The 16,438-nt window shown below is 40.0% G+C and overlaps 1 protein-coding gene across 29 annotated transcripts in view; it reads left to right on the plus strand.

Moving 5' to 3' along the window:
* Nucleotides 1-16,438, plus strand: part of NPHP4 (nephrocystin 4) — a 129,080-nt gene that overhangs the window by 56,593 nt on the left and 56,049 nt on the right. For all 29 annotated transcript variants that reach the window (XR_011537610.1, XM_070611030.1, XM_070611032.1 and 26 more), the window contains one exon: nt 5,921-6,059. Coding sequence is in view for 28 of the 29 variants with exons in the window: in XM_070611030.1 (XP_070467131.1) it covers nt 5,921-6,059 (139 nt within the window). In the remaining variant the exon portion in view is untranslated. The remainder of the gene's footprint in view (nt 1-5,920; nt 6,060-16,438) is intronic.

The following is a 16,438-nucleotide window of genomic DNA, read 5'->3' on the forward strand; positions in this document are numbered from 1 at the left end:
TGTTATAAACATCCCATAATTTTTGGCTAAGTAAATTTTGGGGTTTATTTTATGATTATTTCCATGTTGTTTACTGTGAAGGTAAGTAGTATATTATGATTATGTTTTCTTTCCTAAACAACTCCTGTATTTTTCCCTTGAGCAAATAATTGTATTTTTTAAAAAAAATTTATATCTCCAGAGGCACACTTTCAACTCTTAGCTGTGACTTATGGTATTTACTTTGTTTTCCAGATATTATGCTTCTACTACTATTTCTTGGTTTATAAATTTTAGACATCATATATTGACTTCCAGTAATGATAGATGAGAACTTTAGCTCTTTAATATACTCTTGCACTTCTTAAAAGAAAAAACAGGGGGCCGGCCCCGTGGCCGAGTGGTTAAGTTTGTGCGCTCTGCTTTGGCGGCCCAGGGTTTCGCCAGTTTGGATCCTGGGCGCGGACATGGCACCGCTCATCAAGCCATGCTGAGACGGCGTCCCACATGCCACAACTAGAAGGACCCACAACTAAAAATACACAACTGTGTACCAGGGGTCTTTGGGGAGAAAAAAGAAAAATAGAAACAAAACAAAACAAAAAACGCTCTGTCCTCCCACTGCTTGGCTTTGGATTTAGGTGCTGTTGCCGGAGACGTGCAGCACAGCAGGGCCTGGCCGCAGGATTGTGAAGGGAGCCACAGGGAACTGGAAAGTACCAGAGAGGTTGTGGAGAGGGAGGGGCTGAGAAAGCAACCCCATAAAGTTGTTTAAGAAATGCTGGGTTGACCCCCAAGCTGCGCATGCCTGAGTCTGAGCCTAAACAGCATACTTGGAGAACTGAACTGTGGGTAGATCACCACCCAGGCACGGAGTTGCCGGCCGGGTGGATCACTTGTGGAGAGATCCAGACAGCACTGCACAGGCTTTGAGAACGGAACTGGCATTGAAGCCACAACCCACGGAAGGCTGGTTGGAAACTGTGGCCTGAACCCAACTGGGTTGATTCCAGACTAAACGGAAATATCAACATTCTCCATTGAATTTAAATGAGACTCACAGTCTTTGAATGTTCATCAAAATGTTCTTGATACAATCCAAACTTAATTGACATTCAAAGAACCAGGGAAATTTCACCTTACAGGGAAAAGACGTTCAACACACAGCAACACTGAGATGACACAAATTTTGGAATTGTCAAAGACTTTAAAGCAGGCATTATAAAAATGCTCCAGTAAATAAGAGTGAACACTTTTGAAACGAATGGAAAGCTAGAAAGTCTTAGCAAAGAGATAGAAGATTAAAAAGAAGCAAATGGAAATTTTAGGACGGAAAAATAACCAAAATAAAAATAAACTAGATGGGCTTAATAGCAGAAGGGAGATGACAGAAGAATCAGTGGACTTGAAGATAGATCAATAGAATTTATCCACCCTGAACCACAGAGAGAAAAATGATCGGGAGGCAGTGGGTGAAGCCTCAGGGACCTTGGGATAGTACCACAAAGGCTAACACTTGTGTCATCAGAGTCCCAGCAGAGGAGAGAGAGTACAGTGCAGAAAAAATATTTGAAGAAATAATGGCTGAAAACTTCCCAAATTTGTCAAAAGACATAAACCTACAGATTGAAGAAGTTCAGTGAACCCCAGAGACAAATGCAAAGAAATCCATACTCAGACAAATCACAAACTGCTGACAAATAGAGACAAAGACAGAGGCTTGAAAACGGCGATAGAAAAGTGCTGCCTTACTTCTAGGGGAGCAGTGATTCGAGTATTTTCCTCAGCAGAAACCATGGAGGCTGGAAGGAAGTGGAACAACATTTGATAAGCACTAACAGGAAGACCCCAGAACTCAGACTTCTCTCCCCAGCAAAAGTCATGCAGGAATGAAGGTGAAATAAAGACATTCTCAGACGAACTAAAACTAAGAGAATTCATTGGCAGTAGATATGCTCTAAAAGAATTGCTAAAGGAGTTTCTTCAGACAGAAGAGAAATGATACCAGATGGAGACTTGGTGTATCAGGAATGAAAAAAGAGCAACAGAAATGAAAAATATGATAAAATATTCTCCTCCTCTTGAGTTCTTTAAAATATGTTTGGTGGTTGAAGCAGAAATTAGGACCGTGATAGGATTTTTAAGGTATGTAGACATAATAGGTAAGACAGCAATAAGACAGAGAGGGAAGGTAGAGAGGCCTATACGGTGTCCTGGTTTCTCCAGTCCACTTGAAAGAATGAAACTTCAATTCTGAGTAGACTGTGACAAGCTAAATATTTACGTTGTAAATGCAAGCAGAATCACTCAAAATGAGATACAAACAGATAGTAAAAAACCTAGTAGATAGATAAAATGGAATTTATTCAAAAGAAGGCAGAAAGAAAAACAGGAATGAAAAACAGAAGGAACAAATAGTAAAATGATAGTCCTGAGCCCAAACATACCAGTAATTAAATAATGAAGATAGTCTCAGCACGCCAGTTGAAGGATGGAAATTGTCAGGTTGCACAAAAAATCAAGGTCCAACTGTATGCTGTCTACCAGGAACTCCCTTCATGATGTAATGATGTGGGCAGGTTAAAAGTAACAGGAGGGGAAACATTCCCTGCGAACACCAATCAAAAGAAAACTGGAGTAGCTGTATTCATACCAGACACGTAGATTGGGGAGCAGAGGAAATTTCCCTGAATTAAGAGGGATATTACATATGGTGAAAGAGTCAATTCACCAAGAAGACATACAATCCTAAAAGTATATGCATATAACAGAGTTTTAAAGTGCATAAAGCAGCACTAATAGAGCTGGAAGGAGAAACAGACAAATTCATAGTTCTAGTTGGAGACTTCAACATTCCTCCCAGAGTAAACTATGGAACACATAGATGGAAAATCACCAAGGTTATGGAAGAACTGAACATCCGCATCAACCACCTGGATGTAAGTGACGTTTGTAGAGCAGTCCACCCAGCAGAGCAGAACGCACGCTCTCCTCAAGTGCACATGGAACGCCCACCAAGATAGACCGCATCCTGCGTCATAACACAAACTTTAATAATTTTAAAAGAATTGAAATTATACAGGGTATATTCTGTGATCACAATGGAGTTAAACTAGAAATCAACAACCAAGATGACATAAAAAGTTAGAAGTACTTGGAAATTAAACAATACATTTCTAAATAATCTGTAAGTCAAAGAGGAAGCCTCAAGAAAAAAATAAAAGATATTTTGAACTGAATATACAACATATCAGGATTTGTAGGATGCAGCTAAAGTGGGCTTACATGGAAATTTATCGGGTTAAGTGCTTATGTTAGAAAAGAAAAAAGGTCTCAAATCAGTAATCTAATCTTCCTTTAGAAACTAGAAAAAAGAAGCGCAAAATAAACCTAAAGCAAGCAGAAGAAAGTCAATAATAAAGATAAGAGGAGAAAACAGTGAAATTTAAAACAAAAACAGTAGAGGAAAAAAATAGAGAAAACCAATGAAACCAAAAACTGATTCTTTGAAAAGATCAATAAAATTGACAAACCTCTAGCAAGACAGAAAAAGGAAAAAGAAAAGACACATTACTACTACTCGAATGAAAGAAGGGTTGTCACTACAGGCCACAAGGTCAAAGGGACAGTAAGAGAATACTATGAATAACTCTGTGTTCATAAATTTGACAGTTTAGATGAAATGAATCAATTCATCCTAAACAACAAACTATCAAAACTCATCCAAGATGAAGTAGATAACCTGAGTAGTTTACTTCTATAATTATTAGACAAATTGAATTCATAATTAAAAAACTTTTGAAAAAGAAATATCCAGCCCTATTCACTGTGAATTCTACTAAATATTTAAAGAGGAAATGATACCAATTTTATACAGTCTATTCTAGGAAATAGAAGAGATGGGAACAATTCCTAGTTCATGTCATGAGGTCTGTATTACTGATATCAAACCAAAAGAAGACAGTATGAGAAAAGTAAACCGTGGACACATATCCCTCAAGAACACAGATGTAAAACAAAATATCAGCAAAATATTAGCAAGTTGAATCCAACAATATGGAAAAAAAATACACCATGACCAAGTGGGAGTTTCTCCTCGGAATACAAGTCTGTTTTCTTTTTGAAAATCAAGAAATGTAATACATTGTAGTAATAGCCTAAAGAAGGAAAACTCTAGGATCATAGCAATTGATGCAGAAAAAGCATTTGACAAAATTCAGCATCCATTTATGATAAAAACTCTGAGCAAACTAGGAACAGAAGAGAACTTCCTCAGTCTGATCAAGGCCGTCTACAAAAACCCTTTAGTTAACATCATACTTAACGGTGAAGGATTGGATGCTTTCCCCCTAAGATCAGGAACAAGTGAAGGATGTCTGCTTACAGCATTCATAATCTCGTTCAGCATTGTCCTGGAAGTCCTAGGCAATGCAGTGAGGCAAGAAGACAACAGGAAACACATGCAGATTGGAAACGAAGAATCAAAACTGTCCTTATTTTCAGACAACATGATTGTCTACGTGGAAAATCCCAAGAGATCTACAAAAGAACTCCTAGAATAAATAAGTGAGTTTATTGAGGTTGCAGGAGACAACAGGAGGTCAAGATAGAAATTCCATCGTATTTCTATATACTAGCAATGAAAAGTTGGAAAGTAAAGTTTGAAAAAACAGTATTTATTTACAAAGCCCTCCCCTCAATGAAATAAATCTAACAAAATATGTACAGGATCTGAATACTGAAAACCATGAAACATTCCTTCTGCTGCATGTCATTATTCTCATTGTGGTTACTCTTAGGTGAAATCAAAGAAGACCTAAATAAATGGAGAGACATAACGTCTTTATGGATTGGAAACCTCAACATATAAAGATATAAGTTCTCCCCTAGTTGATCTATAGAAGATGCAATTTCAAGCGAAATCCCAGCAGGATTTTTTTGGTAAATATAGGCAAGCCGATTCTAAAATTTTTATAGAAAGGCAAAAGAATTAGAAGAATCAAAACAATTTTCAAAAGAAAAGTTAGAGGAATCATAATACACAATTTGAAGACTTACAATAAAGCTACGATGATCAATATAAAGTGCTGTGGTGAAGGAACTGACACATAGACGCATTGAACAGAGTAGAGTCCAGAGGTAAATCACAGTTGGGCAGTTTCCTAAGACACTTACCCCATGACTCAGCAATCCTGTTCTTAGAGAGATGAAACTTACGTTCACACAGAAGTATGCACAGCAGTGTTTGTAGCAGCTCTGTGTGTAATCGCCCAAGCTGGAAACAGCCCAGATGTTCTTAAATGAGTAAATGGATAAATAAACTGTGGTCTGTCAAACAGTAGAATACTACTCAGCAGTAAAAAGGAGCAAATAATAATAGATAGAATGACTTGGAGGAGTCTCATCAGTATTGTGTTGAGTGAGAAAAGCCAGTCTCAAAAGTTAGATACCATGTGATTCCACTTATGTGACGTCTATCAAGACCAGACCACGTGATGGAGCCGCTGGGGGACTGTGGCGGTCAGGGGGGGGCAGGATGGGGTACGAAGGGCAGCACCAGGGAGTGTTTGGCTGACGGAGCTGCTCTGTACGCTGATTGTGGTGGTTACACGTGTTGAAACTCATAGAAATGTATTCCAAACTTTAAGAAGTCAATTTTACGTGTTAATTAAAAACATTCAAAGCCGGAGAAAAGTTTGATTGCTACTTGCATAAGGGTCATTCTGTGATAATGTGGTCTTCTGGGATTTTAGTGTCACAGTCAATTGTTTTCTGCTCAGAAAAGTACTTGATTATCATCTCAGAACACATGGCTTCAGAGATCCTTGATTTTGCCTAGTCTTTGAGGGCTAGGCGAATTGTTCCTGCTTGAATTATTCTAACCAAAGGATGCTGATGAAGAGAGCGTGGCCGTCATTGCTTGTGTTATGATCTACTGTAGGTGAAGCAGGTGGAGTCGGGGACCGTCCAGTTCCAGTACTCGCTGAGCCCAGAAGGACTCCTGGACACATCCACAGGGCACGACAGTGGCCCCAAGGCAGAGCAGAGGCCCTCCAGGAAGCCATCCACGTCCCCTTCAAGTAAGTGTTTGCAGAGAGCTGACTTTTCAGGCACACAGCATGACTTCCCTCTGTTCCCGAGGGACTTTGTCCAGTACAATACCGTTTATCAGATTGTTATCAAAGATTATCGTAGATCATCATAGATATAATCATTATCATAGATTATTAAATGGTGGCCATAGATTGCTTTAATTTGAATCAGTTGGTTGAATTTTTCCTTAATATAGAGGTGTAGAATTGAACAGTGATCAGGTGTGGCCCAGCAGTTGTCACCTCTGCTTCAGACACGAATCAGCTCAGTTACTTGCAGTCCCCTGACCGAGGGCCTGTGGAAGGTCTGTTGGTGACGCCTAAAAGGGCGCTTCATGTGGGTGTCCTGCAGACACGGGGCTTGCAGATTAGAGGTTGGCTGGAAGCTGTGGACTGCCAGTTCTATTTTGCACTGTTAGTATAGCCGTGAGTTTGTCATTTTTAAAAAGTGCTTTCTGCTCCCTTGAAGCTCTGCCATAGTGGAGAGTCTGTGATCTCAGATGCAGGTTTAAGAAAGGGAGCCAGGGCTACCAGGAAAGTGACGTCCTTCCCGTGGGTGATGCTGTGCCTGCATGAGTGTAGCTGGCCGAGGAGTGATGGAGGCCTTCGGCTTCGTGTTTGGCTGGCCCAGCGCCTTCTGCTGTGGCTGACACCTTGTGTTCAGGGCCCTTAGTTTATGCCTAAGGACCCCCAAGCTGGCGTCCTGATTGAGAATTCCACCTGTGGTGAAAGAGGAGCGGAAGTTAGCAGGGAGTGTTGGAGAAGTTCACCCTGAGTGAGCATTGAGTCCTTGGCTCTTCTAGAGATCTCTCCTGCTGAAAGAATGTTCTAGATCACAGGTGGTTAGTCTCTTAGAAAGTTAGAAAGACAGGGAATGAACAAATGTGCAAGCTGGTAGAGGGGAGCGTAGTCTTCATCCGTCCTGTGATGGCTTTCCTCTCGGGTGCTGCTCAGGTCTCCAGGGAGGACCGGCCACTGTCTCTCGGCTGCAGGGCCTGGTGCTGGTGCACAGGTGCAAGCGAGCCTGTCATTTGGCAGTGATTTTTATGAGTTGAGATTGTAGTTTATGGAAACTGGCCTTGTTGCGTTTAATTTTACAGTTGGTGGAAGCAGCACACTTATTTCTTTGGCCTGGAACTCGATGTGCTGGCCTCCGTCTTCATGGTCTTCCAGGATTTTCTGAGATATCTAAAAATACTCAGGTACCCAAATTTAATAGCTGATTGTGGGACAAACCACATCATTAAGTATTTTCCTTCTTTTCAAAAGGGCAGTACATTTGATGGTTTTAATTGTTTTGTTCTTTCAGTTTTTGAATATTGTGCGTACCGGATTGTTCTCACGATTCCTCTTTGCCACTAATGTGTACATTAATAATCACGTCTTATGTAAGTGGTTTTGAAATGTACAGCACCACTTGTACTTGAGAAATTGCCAGAGTATCTGCTAGAATCCCTCGCAGTGCTGCGTGGTAGGCATGTATTTTCTGTCAGAGTCAGTTTAGAATAAATTTCCAGTTTTAGTTGGTAAAGTTAAATGTGTTGAAGGCATAGAATATATAATTTAAAAATACTAAACAAAAGGGGCCGGCCCTGTGGCCAAGTGGTTAAGTTCACTCCCTCTGCTTCGGCTGTCCAGGGTTTTGCTGATTCTCATTCTGGGTGTGGACCTAGCACTACTCGTCAAGCCATGCTGAGACGGTGTCCCATGTAGCAGAACCGGAAGGACCTACAACTAGAATATACAACTGTGTACTGGGGAGCTTTAAGGAGAGGGGAAAAAGAAGAAAAAGATTGGCAACAGATGTTAGCTCAGGGCCAATCTTTAAAAATAAAAAAACTAAACAAAGGATCACATTTATATCTAACCCATTCCCTGTTTTAAATCTAGTGTTTTCTTCTTTGACATATATTCATAATTACATTTTAAAAATAAAACAAATACCAACCTGTAAGAAACATAAATATAGGAAAGAAAGATAATATCATTGATTATAAAAATAGGCATATTTTGTGGTTAAAATCAAACATGATTAATCTGGTTTTTGATTAAGTTACTTGAAAGGACAATAGTGAAATGTAATAAACATTGTTTACCTGTGTCCGTAGAAATGCCAGAATAGATCATTTCCCTAGAGAATAGACTTGTACAGCTAGCGTTAAGGGAAAAATGGAATTACCTTTTCTGGAGTGGAATTTTCAGGTGTCTGATTTATGACGTAGTTACAGTCCTGGCAGCAAGCAGCTGGTTGGGCTTGAAGCCCTCTGATTGATTGGTTGTAAACTGATGGCAGGACCTACCGTCGGCTTCTCCTGGCTGGGCTGTGGGCTCTGGTTTTGCTGTCCTGGTTGCCCTGTTTTCATGAGGGGATTTGTGGAGATTTAAAACGTAGTCTGCTGCTGTCTGGATTTGCCAGAATTGTCCTTCAACTGATTTTTTGCTTGGAGTTCATTGAGCTTGGATCTCTGGGTTTATAGTTTTATCACAGTTGGAAAAATTGTGGTCATTATTTCTTCAAATAATTTCTTCTGTCTTCTTCTCACTCTTCTCCTTCAGGGCCCCAATTACACATCTATCAGTGGTCCCACAGCTCACTGATGTTCTGTTCCCTTTCATTCTAGTCTTTTCTCTCTGTGTTCCATTCTGGATAGCTTTTATTGCTGTGTCTTCAGTCCACTCATCTTTTCTTCTGCAGTGTCTGATCTGCCATTAACCCCATCCAATGTATTTTTCACCTCAGATACTGTAGTTTTCATTTCCAGAAGTTCTCTTTTATGTCTTCCATGTCTTGACTTAACACGTTCAGTATTTCCTCTAGCTTTTTGAACATATGAAATACAGTTACAACTATTTTAATATCCTTGTTTGCTAGTTCTAATATCTCTATCAGTTCTGGATCAGTTTTGATTGATTGATTTTTGTCCTAATTTTGGTTATATTTTCTTGCTTCTTTGCATGTATGGCATTTTTTTTTTTCTTGAGGAAGTTTAGCTCTGAGCTAACATCTGTTGCCAATCTTCTTCTTTTTTTTTTTTTTGCTTGAGGAACATTATCCCTGAGTTATCATCTGTGCTGGTCTCCCTCTACTTTATATGTTGGTCACCACCACAGTGTGGCTGATGAGTGGTGTAGGTCTGCGCCTGGCCTGGGATCTGAACTCGCACACCCAGGCCACAGAAGCGGAGCGCCGGACTTAACCACTATGCCATGGGGCTGGCCCCCATGCCTAGTAATTTTTGCTTGGAATCCAAATACTGTGAATTTTCTCCTATTGGGGGCTGAACGTTTCTGTGCTGGGTGAATGCTCTGGAGCTTTGGAGACAGTTTGACCCTTTTGGGTCTTGCCCTTAGATGTTAGGTGGGGCCGGAGCAGCATTCTTTCTAGGACTAATTATTCTCCACTTGGTGAGAAGACCCCTTGGAGTACCCTCCCAGTGTCCCTGAATTAGGATGTTTGCCAGTCTGGCCTATGGAATGGCCTCTTTCTGGCTATCTGAGCACTGGCTGCTGTGCAGTGGTTCTTTCCTGATCAGTCATCTGAAGCCTGCAGGGACCCTCTGTGAGTGACTGGAGTTCTTTCCCTCTGCACCTCATCCTGCCAGAGCTCGGCCCTGTGAACTCCAGCTTCGTTGGTCTCCTTGAACTCCCAGCTCTGTCTTCTCAAATCAGGGGTCCACTGTGCTCTGTCTGGGTTTCCCTCCCTGCTCCTCGACCTGCTGACTCACTAAGCACTGTGAGCCATGGCACTCAGAGGGCTCGCCTCTCTTGTTGCCCATTCCTCAGGACTGCTCTCCTTTGTTGCCTGAATTCCAGTGTCTTGAAAACTGTTGTTTTATATATTTTGTTGGATTTAAAACAATTTGTTTGAGTTGGGAGGGTAAATTTGGTCAGTGTTACTCCATCATGGCCAGCAGTAAAAGTCTTTGCTAGCTGTTAATGGTTTCTAGGCTGTTGAAGTCGTCTGCTCCCAGGGCTCAGAGTCCAGTGGTTTTGAAAGTTTTCCCAGCTGTTTTGTGCGACTTGTGGTTTGATGATCCTGCCGCTGTTTTCATGACTCTGAGTCTTGGCTCATGCTCCCTGCCTGGAATGTATCTCCCTTGGGCACTGCATTTATTTTCTTTTAAGATATATTCTTTTTTTTAATTAAAGAAATTACATAGTCCAGAATAGCCAAGGCAATTTTGAAGAAGAAAAGAGGCTTCACCTTTCTTGATTTGCAGACTTACTGTAAATTTATAGTAATAGAACAGGATGGCATTGGTGCAGAGATAGAGAAATAGATGATAGGACAAAATAAAAAGTGTGATGTATGACAAATTACAGATAAGGAGTGTATTAGTTTCCTATTATTATTATAATCAATTACCCAAAATGTAGTGGCTTAAAACAGCACAAACTTACTTACAGTTCTACAGGTCAGAAGTCCAGCATGGGTCTCACTGGCTAAAATCAAGGTGTGGGCAGGGCCGGTTCCTTCTGCAGGCTCTGGGGGAGAATGTGTTTCCTCACCTTTCCCAGCTCCTGGCGGCCACCTGCATCCTTTGGCCCCTTCCTCCATCTTCAAAAGTAGCATTTTCAAGTCTCTCTGACTGATCCTCCTGCCTTCTTATCGCTTATAAGGACTGTGATTGCGTTGGGCCCACACACGTCACCCAGGATACTCTCCCCATCTCAAGGTCAGCTGACTAGCAACCTTTAGTTTCATCTGCAACCTTAATTCCCCTGGTAGTGTAACCACACATTTACAGGCTCTGCGGATTAGGAGGTGGACATTTTTTGGGGTGGGGAACATTGTTCTGCTGACTACAGGGAGGAAGGATGGACCAATCAACTAACAGTTCTGGAAGGGCTGTCCGTGTGGAAAATACAAAATCAGATCCTAATTTCGTATCATGTACAAAAATAAATTCCAGATGGGTTACAAAACAAACCCAGAACTTTCAGAAAATTTTAGAATTAGAAGATTAGAAAGAAGAAAGATTATAGAAAGAGCTCCTCCAAGTCCATGAGAAATAATAAATAACAGGAAAGAAAAATGGACGAAGGATATGAAAAGGGAGCGCACAGGGGAGAAACCAGGATAGCAGTAAACATGAGAAAGTGCTCAGTTTTACCAGCAATCCGAGAAATGCAAAATAAAAGGAGAAATGGTTTCATCCCCCTCAGTAGCCGTCTCATAGCGTGAAGGTTAATGAGCATGTGGGAAGAGAGAGACCCTCACCATGCACAGAGTGTGTTGTGAACGGCTGCTCTAAGAGCAATTTCGTAATATTTTGTTCATACCCTACAACTCAGAAATGCTGTTTCTGGACTCCTGTTACAGAGAACAGCCAGTTCATTTGTACATGGGACCTGGACAAGGATGTTCATGACAGCACTGCTCTTAGTAGTTCAGGTGCTCCCTGTCGGGGAGTGGATACGTCCGCTGACTTATTTGGACAACGGGACACTGTGTAGTGGTTAAAATGAATTTGAAATAGATCTTTACATATCATGGTGGATAAATCTTCAAGACAGTATGTTGAGTGGGAGCAGCAAGTTCTGAAAGGATATATGGTAGCATTTAAGTAACTTTCAAGACAATTGTATGTGTTGTTTAGGAAAGCATACTTGCTAATTGAATGACCTTACACCAGTTACTTAATGTCTCTGTCCCTCAGTTTCCTCGGCTGTAAAATGGGATGGATTAAAGACCTATATATGAAAAACAAAACTTGAGAAATGTTAGGAAAAAAATCAGAGAATGTTTTTGTGACCTTGGGGTTAGGAAGGCTTTCTTAAACAAGATAGACAAAGCATAAACCAAAAAGAGAAGATTGAGAAGCATGTTATGTTAAAATATAAAACTTTTGTATGAGAGAAGACCCCATAAACAAAGTTAAAAGACAGACCTCAGACTGAAAGATATTTGCAATACATATAACCATTAAAACTTCATTGAAAGAATTAGAAGATTAGAAAGAAGAAAGATGATAGAAAGAGCTGTTCCAGATCAATAAGCAGATAAACAACAGAAAAGAAAAATGGACAAAGGATATCAGAGGTTACAGAGAGGATGAAATGAGTACAGATTCGTCAGAGTGCTCAGGACTGCCTGATACGGAGCAAATGCTGAACAGTTGCTCCTGGCGGTCGTTAATATTGTCTCTGTGGTTCCACTGCTGTTGTCATCCCTCTGGGTGGCATCATCAGTGGGCAGTGACCCCATGTTCATACCCCTTTCACCACTGACCCAATTAGACACAGATCCCAAATCTTACTGGAAACATGGCGATGACCAGGGCAGGGGCAAATGCAGCACATCTCCATGGAGGTTTTTTTTTTTGATTGGCGTTATAATGGTTTATAACATTGTGTAGTTTCAGGTGTCCACTATTGTTTATCACTTCCTGAGTACACTTCATCGTGCTCACCCCCAGTAGTCTAGTTTTTATCCATCACTGTACACATGTGCTCCTTTGTCCCTTTTGCCCGCCCCCCCAACCTCCTTCCCCTCTGGTAACCACTAATCTGTTCTCTTTGTCCATATGTTTGTTATCTTCCACATATGAGTGAAATGCAGTATTTGTCTTTCTCTGTCTGGTTTATTTCGCTTAACATCATACCCTCAAGGTCTATCCATGTTGTTGCAAATGGGACAATTTTGTCTTTTTTTATGGCTGAGTAGTATTCCATTGTGTATATATACCACATCTTCTTTATCCATTCATTTGTAGAAGGGCACTTGGGTTGCTTCCACATCTTGGCTATTGTGAATAATACTGCACTGAACATAGGGGGGCATAAATCTCTTTGGATCATTGATTTCAAGTTCTTTCGATAAATACCCAGTGGTGGGTTAGCTGGATCATATGGTATTTCTATTTTTAATTTTTTGAGAAATCTCCATACTGTTTTCCATAGCAGCTGCACCAGTTTGCATTCCCACCAGCAGTGTATGAATATTCCCTTTTCTCCACACCCTCTCCAACATTTGTTGTTTTTTGTCTTGGTGATTATAGCCATTTGACCGGTGTAAGGTGATATCTCATTGTAGTTTTGATTTGCATTTCCCTAATAATTAGTGATGTTGAGCCTTGTTTCAAGTGTCTGTTGGCCATCTGTATATCTTCCTTGGAAAAATGTCTGTTCATGTCCTCTGCCCATTTTTTGATTGGGTTGTTTTTGTTGTTGTTGTTGTTGTCTGAGTTCTTTATATGTTTTGGAGATGAAACCCTTGTCTGATAACTGATTTGCAAATGTTTTCTCCCAGTTGGTGGGTTGTCTTTCTGTTTCGTTCATGGTTTCCTTTGCTTTGCAGAAAATTTTTAGTCTGATGTAGTTCCATTTGTTAACTTTCTCTTTTGTTTCCCTTGCCCAGGTAGACATGGTATTCGAAAAGATGTCGCTAAGACCAGTGTCAAACAGTGTACTGCCTACATTTTCTCCTAGGAGTTTTATGGTTTCAGGTCTTACATTCACATCTTTAATCCATTTTGAGTTAATTTTTGTGTATGGTGAAGATAATGGTCTACTTTCATTCTTTTGCATGTAGCTGTCAAGTTTTGCCAGCATCATTTATTGAAGAGACTTTCCTTTCTCCGTTCTACGTTCTTGGCCCCTTTATCAAAGATTAACTGTCCATAGATGTGTGGTTTTATTTCTGGGCTTTCAATTCTGATCCTTTGATCTGTACGTCTGTTTTTGTGCCAGTACCATGCTGTTTTGATCACTATGGCTTTGTACTACATTTTGAAGTCAGGCATTGTGATGCCTCCAGCTTTGTTCTTTTTTCTCAGGATTGCTTTGGCTATTCAGGGTCTTTTCTTGTTCCATATAAATTTTTGGATTCTTTGTTCTATTTCTGTGAAGAATGTCATTGGGATTCTGATGGGGATTGCATTGAGTCTGTAGGTTGCTTTGGGTAGTATGGACATTTTAACTCTGTTTATTCTTCCGACCCATGAACGTGGATTATCTGTCTATTCCTTTATGTCTTCTTCTTCAGTTTCTTTCAGTAATGTCTTACAGTTTTCAGTGTACAGGTCTTTCACCTCTTTGTTTAAGTTTATTCCTAGATATTTTATTCTTTTTCTTGCGATTGTAAGTGGGATTGTATTCTTGATTTCTCTTTCTCCTAGTTCATTGTTAGTGTATAGGAATGCAACTGATTTCTTTAAAATTGATTTTGTACCCTGAAACTTTGCTGTAGTTGTCGATTATTTCTAATAGTTTTCTGGTGGATTCTTTAGGGTTTTCTATATAGAGAATCATGTCATCTGCAAATAGTGAAAGTTTTACTTCTTCCTTTCCAGTTTGGATTCCTTTTATTTCTTTTTCCTGCCTAATTGCTCTGGCCAAAATCTCTAGTACTATGTTGAATAGGAGTGGTGAGAGTGGACACACTTGTCTCATTACAGTTCTCAGAGGGATGGCTTTCAGTTTTTCACCATTAAGTATGATGTTGGATGAGGATTTGTCATATATGGCCTTTATAATGTTGAGGTACTTTCCTTCTATACCCATTTTATTGAGAGTTTTTATCATAAATGGATGTTGGATCTTGTCAAATGCTTTCTCTGCATCTATTGAGATGATCACGTGATTCTTATTCCTCAATTTTTTAATGTGGTGTATCACACTGATTGATTTGTGGTTGTTGAACCATCCCTGCATCCCTGGAAATAAATCCAGTTGATCGTGGAGTATGCTCCTTTTAAGGTATTGCTGTATTTGGTTTTCCAATGTTTTGTTGAGGAGTTTTGCATCTAAGTTGATTAGTGATATTGGCCTGTAGTTTTCTTTGTTTGTGTTGTCCTTGTTTGGTTTTTGTATCAGGGTGATGTTGGCCTCATAGAACGTGTTAGGAAGCGTTCCATCTTCTTCAGTTTTTCTGAATAGTTTGAGAAGGATAGGTCTAAGTCTTCTTTGAATGTTTGGTAGAATTCTCCAGAGAACCCATGTGGTCCTGGACTTTTGTTTTTTGGGAGGTTTTTGATTACTGTTTCAATCTGTGTACTTGTGATTGGTCTGTTCAGATTCTCTATTTCTTCTTGATTCAGTTTTGAGAGGCTGTGTGAGTCTAGGAATTCATCCATTTCTTCTAGGTTATCGAATTTGTGGGCATACAGTTTTTCATAGTATTCTCTTATAGTCCTTTGTATTTCTGCAGTATCTTGTGATTTCTCCTCTTTCATTTCTGATGTTATTTATTTGAGCTTTCTCTCTTTTTTTGTTGGTGAGTCTAGCTAAGGGCTTGTCAATTTTATCTTCTCTAAGAACCAGCTTTTAGTTTCATTAGTCCTTTTTACTGTTTTTTAAGTCTCTATTTCACTTATTTCTGCTCTGATTTTTATTGTTTCTCTCCTTCTGCTGACTTTGGGCTTTCTTCGTTCTTCTTTTTCTAGCTCTGTTAGGTGCATTTTAAGATTACTACTCATTTGAGATTTTTCTTACTTGTTGAGGTGGGCCTGTGTTGCTATGAATTTCCCTCTTATGACCGCTTTTGCTGCATCCCATAAAAGTTGGTATGTTGTATTTTCATTTTTGTTTGTCTCCAGGTTTTTTTTTTTAAAAGATTGGCACCTGGGCTAACAACTGTTGCCAATCTTTTTTTTTTTTTTTTCTGCTTTATCTCCCCAAACCCCCCCGTACACAGTTGTATATCTTAGTTGCATGTCCTTCTAGTTGTGGGATGTGGGACGCTGCCTCAATGTGGCCTGATGAGTGGTGCCATGTCCGCGCCCAGGATCCGAACCCTGAGCTGCCGCAGCAGAGTGTGCGAACTTAACCACTCTGCCACGGAGCCGGCCCCTCCAGGTATTTTTTAATTTCCCCTTTGATTTCTTTAATGATCCAATGGTGATTCAATAGCATGTTGTTTAGTCTCCACATATTTCTGACTTTCATACTTTTTTTCTTGTGGTTGATCTATAGCTTCATAGCATTGTGGTCAGAAAAGATGGTTGGGGTGATTTCAGTCTTCTTAATTTTATTGAGGCTTGCCTTGTTTCTGACCATATGGTTTATCTTTGAGAATGATCCATGTGCACTTGAAAAGAATGTATATTCTGCTATTTTCAGATAGAATGTTCTATATATGTCTATTAAGTCCATCTGATCAAGTGTTTCATTTAAATCTATTTCCTTGTTGACTTTTTGTCTGGATGATCTGTCCATTGATGTGAGTGGGATGTTGAGGTCCTCTACTATTATTGTGTTGCTATTAATTTCTCCCTTTAGTTCTGTTAATAATTGCTTTATGAACTTTGGTGCCCCTCTGTTAAGTGTGTATATATTAATAAAGTGTTATGTCCTCTTGGTGGAGTGTCCCTTTTATCATTATATGTTGCCCCTCTTTGTCTCTCATTGTCTTTTTTAACTTAAAG

This window comes from Equus przewalskii, chromosome 2 (genome assembly GCF_037783145.1).
Source record: "Equus przewalskii isolate Varuska chromosome 2, EquPr2, whole genome shotgun sequence".
NCBI lineage: Eukaryota > Metazoa > Chordata > Mammalia > Perissodactyla > Equidae > Equus > Equus przewalskii.